Here is a 19,465-nt window from a genome sequence, read left to right on the forward strand (position 1 = left end):
GTGTTATAATTCTGCTCCCAACACTTGATTCTTGACAAGTTAAAATGATAAGACTAACTGTTGTTTGGGGAAAATTAACTGTACACTCTTCCCCCCCCCCCCCCCCCCAGTCTGAAAGATTTCTCTCACCAATCTTTACTTGCTATGACTGCCAATTCCATATCCATACCACCCTCATTTTAACAAGCCTTTAGGATGAAACATATGTATGTATCTATATATATATATTGCATCATCAAAAGATTGACAGACACAATTTGCCTTCAACTAATCCATGCTGGCTCTCCTAATCAAACCTGTGCTAGATTCCATTTTAATTAGTGAAATGAACTTTTCTGTAGTTGTGCAGTTTTACCTTTGATATATTCTGGTCTCTTTCCATAATTACCTATTAACTGCTTTGGCTGGAAGCCCATTGAAACCAAATGTTCATTCACATCAAGTTGCAAATGGTTCTGGTGGATTGATAATTCTGGTATGGCATCTGACCATCTGCAGTGCTTCAAGTACATTAAGAGCAAAATCTGTATACTGTAGCGGTCGCTACCGCGGAATGAACACAAGACACTTGTTGTAGAGTTTCAGAACAGAACTGGTTTATTTTCCCGCCTTGCACGGGCCTTTTAAGAGAGCCTGTTCCTGCCCACTAAAAACAGCAATGACGTATACACCACGTCATCAAACCTTTCCCACGCGCGGGTTCTCCCTGTCACTTGGGGAAGACGAAGGCCCACCGCCATCTTGGGCCTCGCCGCTTCAACGACGCGTGATCCGACCGCCGAGCCAGTTTGCTTGCTTGGACGGTGAGTCGCTACAATACCTTTAAATTACAACAAGTTGCATGTTTCCTTTCATTAGTCTCTCATTTATCCATTTTATTGCTGGGACAATGAAATTACTCATAATTATCCCATTCCAATTCCTCACAGCCTTTGTGGCTCACTATCTGTTTGTTCACATTGAACTAATGTTCATTATCATCTCTGTACAGGCAATGATGGCAACAACAATCAATTTCTGATTTCTGCAACGATCTAAGATGTTGTATATACTTCATCAAAATGGCTCCAAGATCCTTTGAGGCAAGAAATGAGATTGCAATTTTCTGAAATAATCTCATTTAATATTTTAATACTTTACTGAGATGGAAAATCCATCAAAACAACACTTCAAAGGAATTTTAGGTGAACTGCAGGAATCCCTAAAACAACATGAGTGGTGGATGTAATAGATATGAATGGTGTTCTTTTCTGAGATAGTCAGATTTAGAAATATTTTAATTATAAAATATATTTACTGTGACATATCCAATAAAAGTATTTTGAAATGTTTTCCTTGTCCTAAATGTATTCTTTGTCCTAAAGGATAGGTAGTGAGAGATCTATGCACCTGTAATCCTTTATTTGCCCCTGAGCCCATAGCAATGATTTGAAGCAATTTGAATGTAGACATTTTTTGCTCAACTCTTTGTGACTTGACTTTGTAAAATTCTGCATCTTGGTTGGGAAAGTGGCAACATGAACTCTTTCCAAGAGTTTTCCAGTTGTAGATGGATTTCAGGAGAAGTTAGGTGAGTGTAAGGAAGACAATGGAATTCTTGCTGGAGCGAGACAGAATAGGTGAGAGGAGCCTTGTGTGGAGCATAAACACCTGCAGAGACCACTTGCCATGACTTTTGCTTAGTTTTACTGTTGTTTGCACTTATAAGGTGTGGTAGAGCAGTATGCAATGACTTTATTTGCCACGAGGAAATGGAGATCCATCTTTCATGCTATCTCAGGAATTGTAATCAGAGTCACGGACTCTAAATGATTTATCTGCAGCATAGAACCCAGGTTAAATTTGATACATGCTGAAAAGCAGTAAATTTTGTACATGTACAAGTGCACTAACATTAACAAAGGTTCACCATGAAATAGTCACAAAAATTATTAAGTGTTTTATGGCGAGATGAGAAGATTTGAACACAAGGAGTACACTCTACACAAATAAGGTTTGGTGAACTTTGAATTTTGAAGATGAAGTGAAAAAACTAAAAATACATTTCTATTCTTGTTGAAAAATAGTACTCATGTTACTATATTTTGTTAGAGATGTCAATAAGATGCAATAATAAAAAGTTTTACAACTAAGCAGGATCCAAGCAAAACTGTGTTTTCTTGAAGATCTACTGCTACTGATTTTATCATATTCTAGTCCAGGGTATACAGACACCATGGCAAAAAAAGGAAGGGGGAGAAAAGCCCAATTAAGATACCTTGCTGTTGCACGGTTAGGGACGTTCTTCCTACACACTCCACTTTCCATTAATTGAGAAATTGTGTTTGCTCATAGCTGGAGGAGCTCATTATCCAGAATTGCCCAAGGGATTGTTTCATATTTATTTATCAGATTTTTAAAACTTTTTGGCCAATGAATGCAAATTGCATTAACATCGTCTATCATTTTATTGGTAAGTTACCAAGTGCTGAGGAACTTCCAAGAAATGTGCCAGTTCATTTTTTTTCCCAGTCTAATCAGAGCCACACATGCTGGCAGCAGCTGATGGCTAAGGGTAAAGTTCTAAGGGTAGAAAACAAACACTGTCAGAGCCCATCAGAGCTAATGCATTCTAAAATTACATTAGATGAGACCCAGGATCACAAAATAATCTATACCGGCTACTGAATTTCATTCTTACACCACATGTATTTTTGTACATGCTGCCTGGAGAATTGTGAGTGTGTTTCTTTGTCTTTCACTATGAAAAACAATCTGCTGATACAATTGGTCCTTTCTGGGAATCTATTATTGCTGCAGCTCCTATTGTTTCAAGACTTAATTTTAGCAAGGTTTATGTATTACTACTGCAGTGACACATAACAATATTGAAGCTCTGAGTTTACCTCAAGAAGTAATAGAACACAGAACAGTACACCACAGTACACTTCGGCCCACAATGTTGCACCGATCTATATAAACCTACTCTATGATCAATCTAACTCTTCCCTCCTACACAGCTCATAACCCTCCATTTTTCTTACATCCATGCACCCATCAACGAGTTTTTTAAATGCCCCTATTGTATCAGCCTCTACCACAACCCCCGACAGTGCATTCCAGGCACCCACCACTCTCTGTGTAAAAGAAAAAACCTACCCCTGACATCTCCCCTAAACTTTCCTCCTCTGACAAACTGATGTCCTTTGGATAAACTGATGTAATCTGGTCCAAGAGTTGAGGTGGCCAGGATAAACATTGAGCTTTTTGTCAGATGTTGGGTTGGTTCATAAGTCTGAATTTTCATAATTGAGAAGGAAGAATTCTGATTTTTTTAATTCCATGTTCTAGGTTACAAATGATTAGTATTCACAGGTGGTAAAGTTTGTATTTTATGTTGTTTGATCATTTAAACACAAAGTATAAGAAAATAGATTACTTTTTAAATGTCATTAATGAGTTAGGGGCTCATTAGCAATCTAGAAAACACAATCAGTTCAACGGGCATTGACAGGTAACTGGTTCACCTCAATTTTCCTTCACTTCAAGTTTCCATCTCATTTGTGCTGAGACAGTAGGATAATCCACAATGTAAACACACCAGGGTATGCAGCTTAAATTAACATACCACTAAACTTAATGTGTAAATCTTGGGTTTCAAAAGGAAGTCCCTGCAGGCCAACTAGACTTGTGATATCTTGATTTTCCCTTGCAATGTATTTTTTTATAATATATATTTTATTAAGACACAATGAGTAGGTCAAGGCCTTAGCTCCATAGTGTAGAATGCTACATAAAGTTAAGGAGAACATAAGAATTACCATCCATGCCAATTCTTGGTGTGCTTGTGGAATCAATGGATCAGTAATCCTTTTCCACTCCCATCTCAGTTCTATTGAACACTCACCCTTGCCATTTTTTGAAATTTGATAGATTTTGAAGCAAAAAGAAAAGTATCTCAAAGTTATTCAAATTTTAAAACAACTAAGTTTAAAAGGTTGAGGTTCCCTTTTCAAGATCAATAGAGGAAGAGAGAAGAGGGTTTTAGGAACTATTGTGTTCTTAAGATTTATGAGTATGAGGCAGGCCTACTGATCCAGCTTGTCTTTCCACTCCTGTAATTTAAGGAAAACAACCCATCTCAAAGCATTGTCATTTTGGGTATAATCCACCATCAACAATTAGCCTTTTCTGCTCCAGATGCTCATTGACTGATGGACATCTCCAACATCCAACATTTTTATCTCTGCTTTTAGCATGCAAGCAACTTTTTTGATTCAATTATTTTGTACCTTGTACAGAGTGGGGTTCAGCGTACAGTGAAACTCCAGGATCCAGTATGCTCGGGAGTCCTTCTTAGCTTCTTATATTCTTTGGTACTAAGTTGGTTAGATGCATGATTATGTTCAGATGCATTGTGCTCATACATCAGATGTTCATCCAAAATTTCTATGTCCCATTGCAACAGTCATTATGATGTATGAGTGATATCGCAAGATTGGTGTCAGGTTTTAATTTCTCCAATGCCTAATGTTTGTGCCAGATTTTAATGAGTTCATCGTCTTATGGTTGCGTTCAAGTCTTAATTTCTTTTTATGTGGGGTATATCATACTAGTGACTGCATATCACAAGTGTCAAAGAGCATGAATGAATCCTTATGGTATCTGGAAGTCACCATAAGTGTAACTAAATAAGTTGTATTATTCAAGGGGAATACTGATGTTTTTGTATATTTAATGAGAGTACCTCATCATCACATTCCTTTGAAAGGGATCTTAACAATATCATTTTCTGCACAGAAAAGGTTCCTAATAGTGACTCCTTTGATAATTAAGTGTTGATAGCCCCTCTTTATAGACACGGTATCATCAGTTTTGAAATAGCATGGGATGTTTTGCTGACAGCTCCGTGTCATATAAATGCACACATTTGGAACAGGAGTCGACCATTCAGCCTGCTTTCCAACTCCATGTGGTAACTTCTCACCCCCTTGCCTCTCAGGTATCAATCAATTCTGCTTCAAAAACATTCAAAGCCACAGTTTCCACCACCCTTCAAGGAAGAAAGTTCCAAAGACTCACAAACCTCAGAGAGAAAATTTGAAAGCTGACTGCTGTTTTTATCTAAAAGTAATAGTCATCTCTGATGCATGCTAAACATGATGGTTTGTTTAAACCTTCTACTCTTACTTTTTTTTATATTTTAGGGACTGTTTTTTGAAAGTCACCAAACTTAGGCATTTCACAATCTCCACTGACTAAGGATTGAAATTGTCAATTTTACTATTTAATTTTCAAAATGTCTTGAAACAAATGTAAAACTTCTGACACTAAGTTGGGTATCTTTAAGATAAATTCATTTGTTTCATTTACTCTCACTTATCAGCAGACCTTAATGTAAGGACATTACCCAAATATTAAAAAAAAGTACATGTTACTTTTATCATCCAACTTGTGGAGTTCCTGCATTTTATACAAACTGCTTGATAGAAAGTAGAGGGAGCTTTAGGTCGTGGGTGGGACTGTGGTTTAGGCTCTTAAAATTAAGAGTTAATTTTCCATTTAAGCAACAGTAGCAAGAATGTGTATAGGAGACCAAGAATTATTAGAAGTTAAGTATTCGCTGATTTTGCCCAGGAATGACAGTTACCAACATTGTAGCTCCAGTTTCCTCCCACATCCCAAGTACTTGTGGGTTGGTAGGCTAATTGGCTACTGTAAATTCCCCCTACTGTGTAGGTGAGTGGTAGAGTCTTGGAGGAGTAGGTAGGAATGCAGGAAAGACAAAATGGGTTTCATGTAAGAGAAACGCCAATATTTCATTTGTCTTCCTAATTAATTGCTGTATTTGCATGCTAACTTTCCGTGTCCTATGTACAAAGACAGATAGATCTCTCCATAGAGCAGCATTCTATAGTATCTCTCCTTTTCAACAATATTTTGCCTTTCCTATCAATTCACCTCATCTCACCTCACATTTCCATGATATGCCATCTGACAATTCTTTGCCTGTTTATTTAACCTATCCATGTATTTTATACAGACATTCTGTGCCCTCCTCCCAATTTACTTTCCCTCCTATCTTTTTATTGTCAACAAATTTGGCTGCACTACTGTCCATTCCATTGTTTAAGTTAAAAATATATTGTTTCCCAGCATTGATCTCCTTGGCACCCAACTAGTTACAGTTTGCCAAACTGAAAACTTTCCACTTCCCTATTTTGTGTTAGTTTGCCAGTCTTTCACCCATGTAATATTTAATCCCCATACTATGAGCTCTTACCTTATTGTAGCACCTTACTAAATGCCTTTTGGAAATCTAAATACATTCCATCTGCTTATTTCCCTTTGCTCATTACTTCCTTGAAGAACTCTAATAAAATTGATTTCCCTTTCATAAAACCATGTCGACTCTGCATAACTTAATTATGATTTTCTAGATGTTCTGCCACAATTTTTTTTAGTAATGAGTTCCTGCATTTTTCCAATGATGTATGTTCAGCTGAGTGGTAACTATTTCCCTGCTATTTGTCTCCCTTTTTTCTTGAATAGGGGTATTATATTTGTGATTTTCTAGTCCAATGGGACTTTTCCGAAATCTGAGAGTTAAAGCAGGTTATTACTAATTCATCCACCATCTCTGCATCTACTTCCTTAAAGACTCTGGTTCCAGGCCATCAGGTCCTGGGAACTTGTCAATCTTTAGTTCCAATATGTGGCCTAGTACTTCTCTGCTAGTGATACAGACTATCCCTGGGTAACAAATGGGTTCTGTTTACAGACGTCCATTAGTTGATTTTGTCCATAAGTCGGAAAATACAGTACATCACAGTATTGTATTGAATGGCATCAGAAGTACATAAGACTGATAACAAAGGACGGTTGCTAAATATGGAGAGAGAGAGGAAGCTAGTTCTGCCATTCATAGGAATGAATGTATGTTCAGATTATATTTCTTTTTTTCTTTCTCAACTTACACTAATGTCATTATATTTGTTTTTATTTTGTTGTGTAAGTTATGTGTAATTTACGTTAATTTAAGTTTATGTTAACTTATGCTTGTCCTCATCTTGCAATGTTGTGCTGCTGCTGCAAAAAGCTAATTTTCATGGCATTTATACCCTGGGTATGTATGTCTATGACTATAAACTTGAACTTGGATGTACATCAGACATTTGCATTTGGTAATATTATGGGAACTCATTCATATATGGGGGTGGGGGTTCTTAACCTTGGAATGGCCAGTAATAGTTGTTTTAAGTTTCTTCATCCCTTTCACACTTTTTTTAAGTAATATTGGGATGCTTCTGTTATCTTCTACCATGGAGACAGAAACAAAATATTTGTTCAAAGTCCCTGCTAATTTCTTGTGTCCCATTATCGATTTCCCAGTCCTTTCTAAAGTCCAGTGTTTACCTCAAGCCATCCCAAAGGACTTTACTATACAATGAGGTACCGTTAAAGAGTAGTCTCTAGAGTAATGTAGAAACCTCAGCAGCCAAATTGTGCACAGCAAGCTTCCATAAATTGTGGTACAATTACAACCAGATATTTCATAGTAATGCCGGTTAAGGGTGAAAGATTGGCAGGAACACTAGGTATAAAAGATCCGCTCTTTTTTGAAATAATTCTCTGGGATCTTTTGCACTCACATGAAATGACAGATGGGGCCTTGCTTTAACATCTCATCTAATTGACAATACATCTGATAATGGAGTTCTCTTCTGAACTGTCATGAGCCTCTAGTAACTTAGAGGAATCTGTCATTCCTCCTTCAGATTTAACGGGAAATTGTTGCAGCACAATTAAGCTTATCCCGTGTCAGTAAAGTAACTAAGAGTAGCATTAAATTAATTATCAAAATCAGCACGTTTGACTGATTTTCTTGTTTCCTTAATCACTATCTTTGAAGCCACAGCTCAAGAGACTCATGTTCATTCAGCATAGATCAGGAAATGAAGCTGGATTTCTTGGTCAGCATTGCTTATTGCTACAATTGATTGGTGCATTAATTCTGTTGTGAAACCTTACAAATTCTTTCATGAGGCTGTGGTCAAGAACTCAGTCTCACTGAGAAATTCAACCCCCTGCAGTCATTAAAGTCAATGTAATTGCCATATTATAATACAATAAACAAAAGGAACCTTCAGTAATTGGTTTATGTAATCTTTCCTGAAGAGCAGTTTTGGCATGTATATTTTCATAAAACATTCAAAAATGTGCCTCATTCTTTACAACAAAGCTAAGATAAGCTTATTAAGCAGATTGTTACAGTTATAATTGCAATTTTGTTGGCAGAATTATTTCAGAAAAAGAATCATTTGCTGCAGTGGTCTTGTACAGTTTTTCAGTTGTTTGGATTTGTTCTTGTACAAATGCCTCAGTAGAGATGATGGAATTGATAATGTGTAATTGGGGAAGGAAGAAGAGCAAAACCCATTTGTTTTTCGATCTATAAGGATTTATTTTCAATGAAAGATTATGCATCAATAACTGATGGGAAATAACAGCTACTGCAGCTACTACACCTCAGCTTAGATTATGCATCAGATTCTATAGTCATTGAAGTTAGACTATAAATGAGCAGATTTATTTCATACAATTTTAAAATTTGCCATGATGGGATTTACACTAACTCCCGGTCCTGTGCCATCAACTCTATTTACCCTCAGTACTTTATGATGCGATTTGATGAATTATTTTTTTGTAAAGGGTTTTCTTCTTTCGTGTTGATACCATTATTCTTGGTCTGATGCTAATGTTGCATTGTTGAGTTTGTAGAGAAAGGAGTGAACAGTGCTCAACTTGTTTTGGGGATTACTTTGGTAAAAATAATCTGGAAATAAGTTGTTCACGTTGTGTTCTTTCCCTTCAGTAAAGGGGCACATAGTGCAGAAAGAGTGAAGATATATTCAGGTGTACACCAGCAACTTGCAGCCAAATTTCTGAAATTGAAAATGTAATAAACAAAACCGCTATCTCCAAAAATAACTTTTTAACAAATTTTGTTGAGGCTGGAAGCATCATGATTCATTTGTACAGCACACCTGTTAACCTGTCTGCTTCAGATTTTTAAAATATATGAACCTACTTGTTATATTAAGAACATTTATTTGAGACTCTTTGGAATAGAGCTTCACACTAACTTGTGTTATCTGCTCAAAAGTTACCAGGTCATTTCGTGTATTGTGGCTCCTAATTAAATGTGACTGTAATTGGTTTATGGGGGAGGCAGATTTTTTTAAATTCTTCCTCTCTTTTATGCATACACGCAGTTCAGTGCATATTGATCATGGCAGCACAACTTGAATATTAATGCAAAGGTTAAAATAATTTATTAGCAATTGGGCATACTACCAGTAATTTCTCATTCCTTAAGTTAATTGAACTGAGTCCAAGCTTATTAGTAGCTTTAAATTTTCCTTTTCAATTTGAATGTTTAGGGAGGGCATGCATTGTTTTCTGCTGTTTCTTCTCATTGCCTTCATAATATTTTTGGATATTTTTTTCTTTTAAAAAGAAGGCTTATAATTGTACACCCTTAGGTCTGCGGAAGTCAGCATAACAGACCTGGCCTGATCAGTAAACAAAAGCTTCATGTTCACATTCCCTCCCCCTCCGCCCCCAACCCCCAGCCAGACCTTACCCATCTTTTGCTCTCTGGATCACTTCAGTGCTCCATCCAGTACTGGGAACTTAACAGAAAGTGCAAATAAAATGTGTGCCTGAGTTCTTTAAGAACCAATACTGTAATATCTCCATCTTTAAACTATTAATCTATTAATGACTGAACACAGCCCCCACCCCTACCTCCACCATAAGTCAAAGGTAAACAATCATCTCGGCCTCAGGCTTATTTGCTGATCTATACAGAATTAATTGAGGGACAGCTGCCCTGATTTGGTGAAGGGAAAATCAGGCAATATTCCTGATTCTGGACACAGTGTAGGAATTCTCCTCTGGAAGTGTAGGCAGTTGCTGTGGTTTGGGTGGCCTCCAGCACTTGTTGCCTTCCTTAAGCAAGGATTGACATGTGGGCCATGTATAAGAAATGATCAGTGTTGTGTCCCAGTGGAAAAATTGGTAGTGTTTAGAAGAAGAGTAACAAGGAAAATGTGGGAAACTGCATCAAAACAGCAATCTTAAATTTTTATTCAATCTACTGTAACTATAGGTTATTTTATATTTAAAATAACGATGTAAAAGGTTATGGTACTGATTTGTCAACGCAGTTGGCTTAACCTGGCTCCATCTAGCCTCTGAGTCAAAAATGTGATGCTATCAATTAGACCTTGTGTCTCTTGTTGTAGAACATGGGTCAGACCTCCAATGGCAGGAAGTATGATCATTGCTTTGCTTTAGAGGACAAAATTTAAAAGGCAAATATTTCTTCCAAGTTTCTAGGAGATGATTATCATTCTCATAACCTGTAAAATTAAAGTACACTGCTTATTCTGCATCTGAAAGATTGAATTTATCATAGATGTTTAGAGTGTAACAAGCTAAGTACTTCCTATTCTTTCCTCCAGCATATTCTTCTGTTTGAAATACTCACTGATTTCTAAACTTACTTTTCCTCTATTTCAGGTTTATTCAGGAGATTGAGGGTGCCATGTGGTCAGGCTCTGGTAAGCAGTGTCCTCTGCGAGAGTTCCTCACCATGTACATCAAGAACTTCTTCCTTAATCAGGTTCACCTGGATGTTAACAAGGAGATTGAGGCTGCAACCAAAGTCGCAGATCCTTTGAAAGTGCTGGCCAGCGCCGATACTATGAAAGTATTGGGAGTGCAACGGCCCCTCCTTCAGGTAGGAACTTGGTTACACGTGACGGATACACAGAAAGCTTTGGTAAGAACACTTGTATTTTACGCACTGCTTACAAGTACAAAACTTGGACATCTGATGTCCTTCGGATTAGGCTGTGCATTCAAAGTTTACTCTGTTCACACAATTAACCAACCTGTCCCCATAATGAATGATAACTTGTGGAGGAATGTACAATGACCTGATACTATCGTGACTTCACTGGTCACATTTGGAGATGTAATCAAATTCAAAAGCACTCAGCAGTTGAAGCAAACTCCATTTACAAACTCATTGACACCTGTCACCAGGTGGTAATGCTCTTTTAGTCAAGTGCCTCTGATCCAGTGCGTAAATGTGGGCTCCACATTCAAACAGGACTTTTTTTTCCTTTTCCTTCTTTGAGGTTGGAATATTTTGCACTCATTAGTATTACACTTGCTGAGTAAAACAGGAGGAAAGTCTTGCTTTTGTGGGATTAAAACTGAGTGGTCTCACTGGATGTCAACCTAAAAATCCAGCTTTTTGTTTTACTACTCAAAGATAATATTCAGTTCAGGTAGGGAATATGCCATCCCTGCCCTTTGTAGCTTCGGTTCCACAAATGTCATTGACCCTCAACTGCATCAGTTCAGGGGCAGTTAGGAATGCACAATAAATGCCAACATTAACAACAACATTCACATTCTGAGAAAGAATTAAAAAAAAACATAAGTTCACTCTGCCAACACTGGTCAAGGTCAAGGTTAAACATCAAACAATCTTATTTGCACCCAAAGGTAGAAGATGTTTGATGGAGTGCAAGATTTTAAAATTAGAGCAGAATTCTTCGAATGTATTGATACCTGGGATATAAAGGCCAGGTGTGCAACCGGTGTGCAGGGTGGGATCTTTCAATCAACAACATGAAGTTCGGGATCTTACATGTCAGAGCCCTCATGGACAATCTCAACAGTATCAAACCTGGGCACTGCTCTGCTGTCACAACTCAGGAACTCGGACAGTTTGACATGAACATCACCATGCTGAATGATACACATTGTGGAGGAAACAGCTAGTTTAAAGAACAAGATGGTCGGTGCACCTTCTGGTGGGGCAAACCATGGAGTCTTCATGAAGTGATTTTCTTTATCATTAATGAGCGAGATCAACATCTTGAGCATTCTGAAGCCCTTCATAGATGGCAGAAAGGGTACATCTTCTCTCAAACTACCCACCCTTAGGCCTGCCCTGTCAGGTACCACTTGCCCCTCTGTAGAAGAGCCTATAAGCCACTTCAGAACCCGAAGAAGGGAGGTACAAAAATGTTCTGAAATGAAACAAGAAGTTATTCTTATTAGCAGAATCCCAGACTGTTAATATTTCCTATCTAGAAAAGATGAGGCTAAAGACTAACCTGACGGAAATCTTTAAGTGATGCTAAATGACATGAAGTTGAGCAGAAAAGGGGATGTAAAGAGAATTTAAGTGGACATAGTCAAGCTGAGGGACTGAGCAAAAACATGCAGATGCAATATTATGGGGAAAAATGTAAAGTTATTCACTTTGATGCACAAACCAGAAAAGTAGTGTATTTTTTGAAATGATGAGAGATTAGGTAATGTTGATGTTCAAAGGGATTTGGGTATCCTTCTACACAAGTCACTGAAAGCCAATAGGTAGGTGTAGCAAGCTATTAGGAAGGCAATTAGAACCATAGAAAAATACAGCACAATACAGGCCCTTCAGCCCACCATGTTGTGCCGACCTTCTAACCACACCTAAGACTATCTAACCCCTTTCTCCCACATATCCCTCTATTTTAAATTCCTCCATATGCTTATCTCACAATCTCTTGCAGTTGACCAACGTATCAGCCTCCACCACCACCCCAGGCAGCGCATTCCATGCACCAACCACTCTCTGGGTGAAAAACCTCCCTCTGACGTCTCCCTTGAACTTCCCACCAATTACCTTAAAGCCATGCCCTCTTGTATTGAGCATTGGTGCCCTGGGAAAGAGGCGCTGGCTGTCCACTCTATCTATTCCTCTTCATATTCTGTATGCCTCTATCATGTCTCCTCTCATCCTCCTTCTCTCTAATGAGTAAAGCCCTAGCTCCTTCAGTCTCTCTTCATAATCCATACTCTCTAATCCAGGCAGCATCCTGGTAAATCTCCTCTGCACCCTCTTCAACGCCTTCACATCCTTCCTATAATGAGGCGACCAGAATTGGACACAGTGCTCTAAGTGTGGTCTAACCAGAGTTTTGTAAAGCTGCATCATTACTTCGCAGCTCTTAAACTCAATCCCACAATTTATGAATGCTAACATCCCATAAGCTTTCTTAACTACCCTATCCACCTGTGAGGCGACTTTCAGTGATCTGTGGATATGAACCCCCAGATCCCTCTGCTCCTCCACACTGCCCAAAATCCTGCCATTAACCTTGTACTCCGCCTTGGAGTTTGTCCAAGTGTACCACCTCACACTTCTCCAGATTGAACTCCATCTGCCACTTGTCAGCCCAGCTCTGCATCCTATCAATATCCCTCTGCAAGCTTCGAAAGCCCTCCACACTATCCACAACACCACCGATCTTTGTGTCGTCTGCAAATTTGCTAACCCACCCTTCCACCCCCTCATCTAAGTAATTAATAAATATCACAAAAACTAGAGGTCCCAGAACCGATCCCTGTGGGACACCACCAGTCACAGCCCTCCAATCCGAATGCACTCCCTCCACCACAACCCTCTGCTTTCTACAGGCAAGCCAATTCTGAATCCACACTGCCAAGCCCCCCTGGATCCCTTGACCTCTGACCTTCTGAAGAAGCCTACCATGTGGAACCTTGTCAAACACCTTACTGAAATCCATGTAGACCACATCTACTGCACTACCCTCATCAATCTTCCTGGTCACCTCCTCAAAGAACCCTCTCAGGCTTGTGAGGCAAGATCTTCCCTTCACAAAGCCTAATTGTTACATGGATCTCTATTACGTGAGGATTGGAGTACTGGAGTAAAGGCGGTACCTGAAGTGTTGTACAGTTTTGGATTCCTTATCTTAAAAAAAATCATATGCTCATCACAGAGAGACTGCAGTGAGGATTCACTAGATTGTTCCAGCAGTGGCAGGTTTGTCAAATGAGGAGAGCTGAAGTAGTCTAGACCTGAGTTCACAAGAATAAGAAGAGACCTTGAAGTTAATAACATTCTTACAGGGCTCGGCAAGCTTGATCAGGGAAGGATATTTTCCCTGACCAAGGAGTTTGGAACCAGGCATTAAGACAAGGTACCTTTATTAGTCACATGCACATCGAAACACACAGTGAAATGCATCTTTTGCGGAGAGTGTTCTGGGGGCAGCCCGCAAGTGTCGCCACGCTTCCGGCGCCAACATAGCATGCCCACAACTTCCTAACCCGTACGTCTTTGGAATGTGGGAGGAAACTAGAGCACCTGAAAGAAACCCATGCAGACACGGAGAGAACGTACAAACTCCTTACAAACAGCGGCCAGAATTGAACTTGGGTCAGCCATCTAAGACTGACTTGAGGAGAAGTTTCTTCACGCAGCTGGTGGTGAATCTTTGGAATTCCCTACCTTTAGAGTTCATTCACACAGAGGTCAATAGATTTCTGAATTTTAAGGGAATCAAGGGAAATGAGATAGGGCAGGAAAATGATGTTGATGTGGAAGATCAACCATTATCTTGATGACAGGCTCAAATTGCCTCCTGCTGCTGGTATTTCTTATGTTCTTAAGAAAGGATTTGAAATGGAAAATTAAAAATGTCGTTTTCTATTTGAGAGAAAGAGCAGAATGAGGAGTTGATAATAAAAACATTTTCGAATAAATCCTCTCAGGAGGTCAGGAGAATGTTAGAATGTGGAGCTTGTTGTAACTGGGATTATTTGATATGAAAATGAGATGGAAGGTCATGTTGTTGGGGTGGGGGGAGGTCAGATGCAGAGGGCTGTGATAATATGGTGGAAGATAATATGGTGTATAATGGTGTCTAAGCACCAGTGTGAAGTGGTCAGGCTTAATAGGTTGTATCTGTGCTGCAAATGCTAAGTAACATTTGTAATTTAGAAACAAGAGCAAATTCCTTTTCTGCTAAATGACTCTGAAATTGTATTGAATACCTGAATTACGATTTGAAACAGGCTATTCCAAAATTTAAGAATGGCTTAACACAAAGCTGGATAATTGAGATCCTGGCTGGTGGGGCTAATCAGCTGCTTTCCTTGTAGTTTTATGTTCTGCTCTGAAGGGATAACATTCTGTATTTATATGATTTGTTTTGTGAAATGTATTAGTTATCCAATGTGATAAAGACATGCTGCATTTCAAAGGTGTGTTATATTTTGCACTGCTTCAGTTCAGGTCATGATAAAAGGAAGGTTGATGCAAAAGAATCTCTACATTTACTGACATTTCTCATCTTTTGATAACTGACTCATATTTAAGTTGCTTGGATATTGTGTGCTATGCTGGTGCTTCCAACTTTTAAAACGTAACTGGCAATAACACCAAAGTCAGCTTGGAAGCTGCTTATAAGATATTGCTTTCTGACTGGCCCATCTATTTTAGTCATGTCACAACTGAGCTCAACACCATTCTTAAATAGACATCCATGCTTACAAAATACTGCTGGTATCTAGAAATCTGAACCAAAAAATATAAATGCTGCAATCATTTGGCAAGTCATGACATCTGAAAAGAGGGAACAGGCAAATCAACATATCAGGTGTGCAGAACCTTCAATGAAAACTGGAATTCACATTTGCACAATTTTCAGCAAAAGTCGGTTCACAGATGCCAATCTCCCAGAAACAGAATTAAACAAGAGCAATGTGAAAGCAACTTTTCCAGCACTCAGTGCTAAAATGGTCACACAAAGCTATTTGCAATTGGCCAGTTAAAACAAATTACAAAGAGTGCTTTGCAGCTCATTAAATCTCCTGTTGAACACCTTCTAGTCTGTCTACGGATCAATTTCAATGGATAAATAAGTGGTACAATTGATGCTACAATTGAGCTGCATTAGATTATACAGACCATTTCAGAGCTCATTAAATCTTTTTTGTGAACTGTCTCCAATTCAGTCTCCTATTGATCCATTGCATTAAATTTCAATAAAGTAACCTGTTGAGTCTTCTGTTCTAAAGAAGCTATTCTATGATGATTGTTTTGTTTGAATTCTGGAAGATGTGCATCCTCAAGTTGGTGGCTTATTTCTGCTCATAAATTGGCTCTCAGTTGTGGCATAGAATCATCAATTCACAAAAATTGGATGAACAATTCTGCAGCCTAAAACGAGAAAATAGATTTTGCATTGTGAGCACATTAAGATGCTCATGGACAACTGAAATCGACTGGGTGTCAAATCATTCTTAGGCCATACTAGTAAAATTGCTTGTCAATGTAAGAGAGCAACCTGGCTTATTCATCAGTGATCTGAGTGAGTTCTGCCAGGATAACTTGCTCCACACCTCACTGCAGCTTTGGGACAAACATGAAGAAAATGAATTTCAGACATGTGGTGAGAGTGTTTGCCCTTGCTTTTGCTGTGATCTAGGGGCTTTAGAAAATGTTTTTGAGCTCAGACTGAACATATGCAGATGCAGGAAAGTGGCTGTAACCTCAGCTCTGTGCGTCGGGTGGGCAAATCATATGGAACTTAAATAAGGTTTTGTGAAAGAAACCTGCAAAAGTTTTAAAAGACAAGGCAAAAGCATGCTCAGCCACATTGAGCCTGAGTGCCAAATGGAAGATGCATCTCAGCTTCCTCCTGAGATTCCTGCTATCTCAGAAGTTAGTTCTTTAGCCAGTTTCAATTCATTCCCACTTCAGTCATCCCAGCCCCAGTATACCACTGCAGGACATACTCAGATAGTGTTCTAGGCCCAACTATCTTCAGCTGCTTCATCAGCGATCATCATAATATCTGAATTGGGAATATTCATTGGTAATTGCACAGTGTTCAATTCCATTTGTAACTCCTTAGCAAATGAAAGCCTGACTGCAGCAAACCTGCCCAATCTTCAGCCATTGCCAGATAAACTTTCAAGACAGAATGATCTGCAGCTTGGAGGGGAATATGTAAGTGGTAGTGTTCTCATGTGCTTGGTGGCATATTACATTAACACCACAAAACTGCCAAGCTATGAGCATCTTCAACGAGAGAGAGTCTCACCACCATTTGATATTCAATGGCATTGCAATTGCAAAGATCCCACCATGAACAACCTTGGCATCACCATTAACCAGAAACTCAGCTGAACCTGCCACGTATATTCTGTGACTTTAAGAACAGGTCAGAGGCTGGGTGCCTTACAGCAAGTAACTCTCTCCTCGCAGCCGCCTGTCTTTCACCGTCCATAAGATACAAGTCAAGAACATGAATACCCTCCACTTGCCTGGATGATTGCAGTTGTAACAACACTCAAGAAGCTTGGCAACACCTGGGACAAACCAATCCACTTGATTAGATCCCCTATCTACCACCCTAAGCATTCATTCTCTACATCATCTGCACACAATGCCCACAAGATGCAGTGCAGTACCTAATCTACTCCTAACTCACCTCTCAAACCTGCAACCTCTACCACCAAAAAGGACAAGAACTTCAAGTGCATGGGATCACCGCCACTTAAATGTTCTCCTCCAATCTGCACACCATCCTGACTTGGAAATATAGCACTTTTCCATCATCATTGGGACTTCTGGATCTCCTGCAAATTCTGGAACTTTCTATCCAGCAGCATTTTGGAAGTATCTTCTCCAGAAGGATTGCAGCAGTCCAAGAAGTAGGCTTACTACCACCATCACCTCAAAAGTAGTAAGGAGTGGGCATATGAGCTGCCCTTGCTAGAGATTCCCATATTCTGATAAAAACATATATCAAATAAATAGTATTTTATGCACTTGTATTGGTTTTTGTTCATAGCATAATACCCTCCTGTGAGACATACAACTTGTTCATTCCACTTCAGTTTTTTCATACTTTGGTTACTTGTTAAACCATTAACAAGGATTGTTGCTTCTCAAAGTTGATGCAGTCAGGCTTCTAGAACTGAGAAAGTCATGTCGCCCCATCGAGCTAATAAAAATAGAACTGCAGCCCCACATTGTAATTATTTCAGATTGTTATCTCCAGTGCACAATTCAGAAATCTGAATCATGTGTTGATCACTCTGTGTCAAGGACTTCCTGACATCTGAACTGAAATCATGATGCAACCAGTCAGGTCTGATAGAGCAATTTGAATACTCAGGAACAGAATAACCTGTAGAGAGTAGTGGATACATCATGGGCATATCCCTCCCCACCATTGGTAGTATCTACAGGAGGTGCTGCCTCAAGAAGGCAACATCCATCATCAAAGATCCCCACCATCCAGGCTATGCCATCTTTTTGCAACTACCATCAGGCAGGAGGTACAGAAGCCTGATGTCCCATGCCACCAGGTTCAAGAACAGCCACTTCTCTTCAACCATTCGGTTCTTGAACCAACCTGCAAAACCTACTCACTACAGTTTAGCAACACTATGACCAGTTTGATCACTTTGCACTAAAGTGGACATTTTTTTTGTTCTAATTATGTTCTTTCTTGTAAAGATTGTGTATAATTTATGTTTAGTTTATGTTTCTCTTGTGAATACTGCTTACATGATGCTATGTGCTTGTGATGCTGCTGCAAATAAGCTTTTCATTTTATCCATGCATACACATATTTGTGCATATGACAATAAACTCGACTTTGACTTTGACTTTGAAACCTAAATGGTGATAAAAAAGAATAATCCTAATTTTATAATGACTACTAATTTTTTTATATAGATCCTGTATTGGTAAAAGCTGTGAGTAACATAAGCAAGGTGACTTTGTGGCCATTTAGTGTTGCAGTGTGTCACTACAGTTACTGCAAAGCTGCAACAGAATGAAATGGTAGAAAGTAATGTAAACCTGACTGCTTCTTCAGGTGACTTGTAGCAGATGGCTCACCTCTACATCTGACTTGTCTGCTGCTTTTGAAGCCAGTTCTGCCTTTTCATTACCAGGCAAATGTGAAGCACTACTAAGAGCTACACATAGTCTACCACATGTGCAATCTGATATGTTTGGAATCCTTCCACTGAAACTATTGTACCTTAAAAAATATATGCACACATTAAGGTGGATTCCCATTGGGAAGCTCACTAACTCAATGTTGTGGATATATCAAAACCTGGTGCAAAGTTTCCTGATGTAGCTGAAATGAGGGGAAAAAAGGGAGCAAAAATGCAAAACAAGGTTAAACAAAGCCAATGCTTAAAGGAAGGAGTCACCCAATGTTCTTTTTGTCAAATAGGCATTAAGAACGATGCCAGTGGAGATGCTTTGCAGGAGCTTAATTTGATATTATTAATAAAAAAAGTCGCTGTTTGTAGTGCTGACAAAATAATCCTGCTGGAAATAAATGAAGTACTTGCATTGGTGTAGCATTTTTCTCCTCAAAGAATATAATTGTGAATTAATTAAATTTAAAATATCATCACAGTTATTTTGTGAACAAATGAAAGATTCGGTTAAGATGATCAACTTACAGCAACTTTCCTAACAATGCCTGCTGCTGCTTGAGTCTCAGTTTATCTACTGTTGAAACTGTCATTACAGACTCAGCTTGACACTATGTAAACTTGTCCCACCATT

General features: G+C 38.9%; 1 protein-coding gene across 1 annotated transcript in view; it reads left to right on the plus strand.

Moving 5' to 3' along the window:
* The window catches only part of exoc4 (exocyst complex component 4), a 374,968-nt gene that overhangs the window by 207,740 nt on the left and 147,763 nt on the right, over positions 1-19,465 (plus strand). Inside the window, 1 exon segment of the mRNA XM_052034230.1 lies at positions 10,567-10,786. Within this exon segment, the coding sequence (XP_051890190.1) occupies positions 10,567-10,786 (220 nt within the window).

The sequence above is a fragment of the Pristis pectinata genome, chromosome 19, assembly GCF_009764475.1.
Source record: "Pristis pectinata isolate sPriPec2 chromosome 19, sPriPec2.1.pri, whole genome shotgun sequence".
NCBI classification, from domain to species: domain Eukaryota; kingdom Metazoa; phylum Chordata; class Chondrichthyes; order Rhinopristiformes; family Pristidae; genus Pristis; species Pristis pectinata.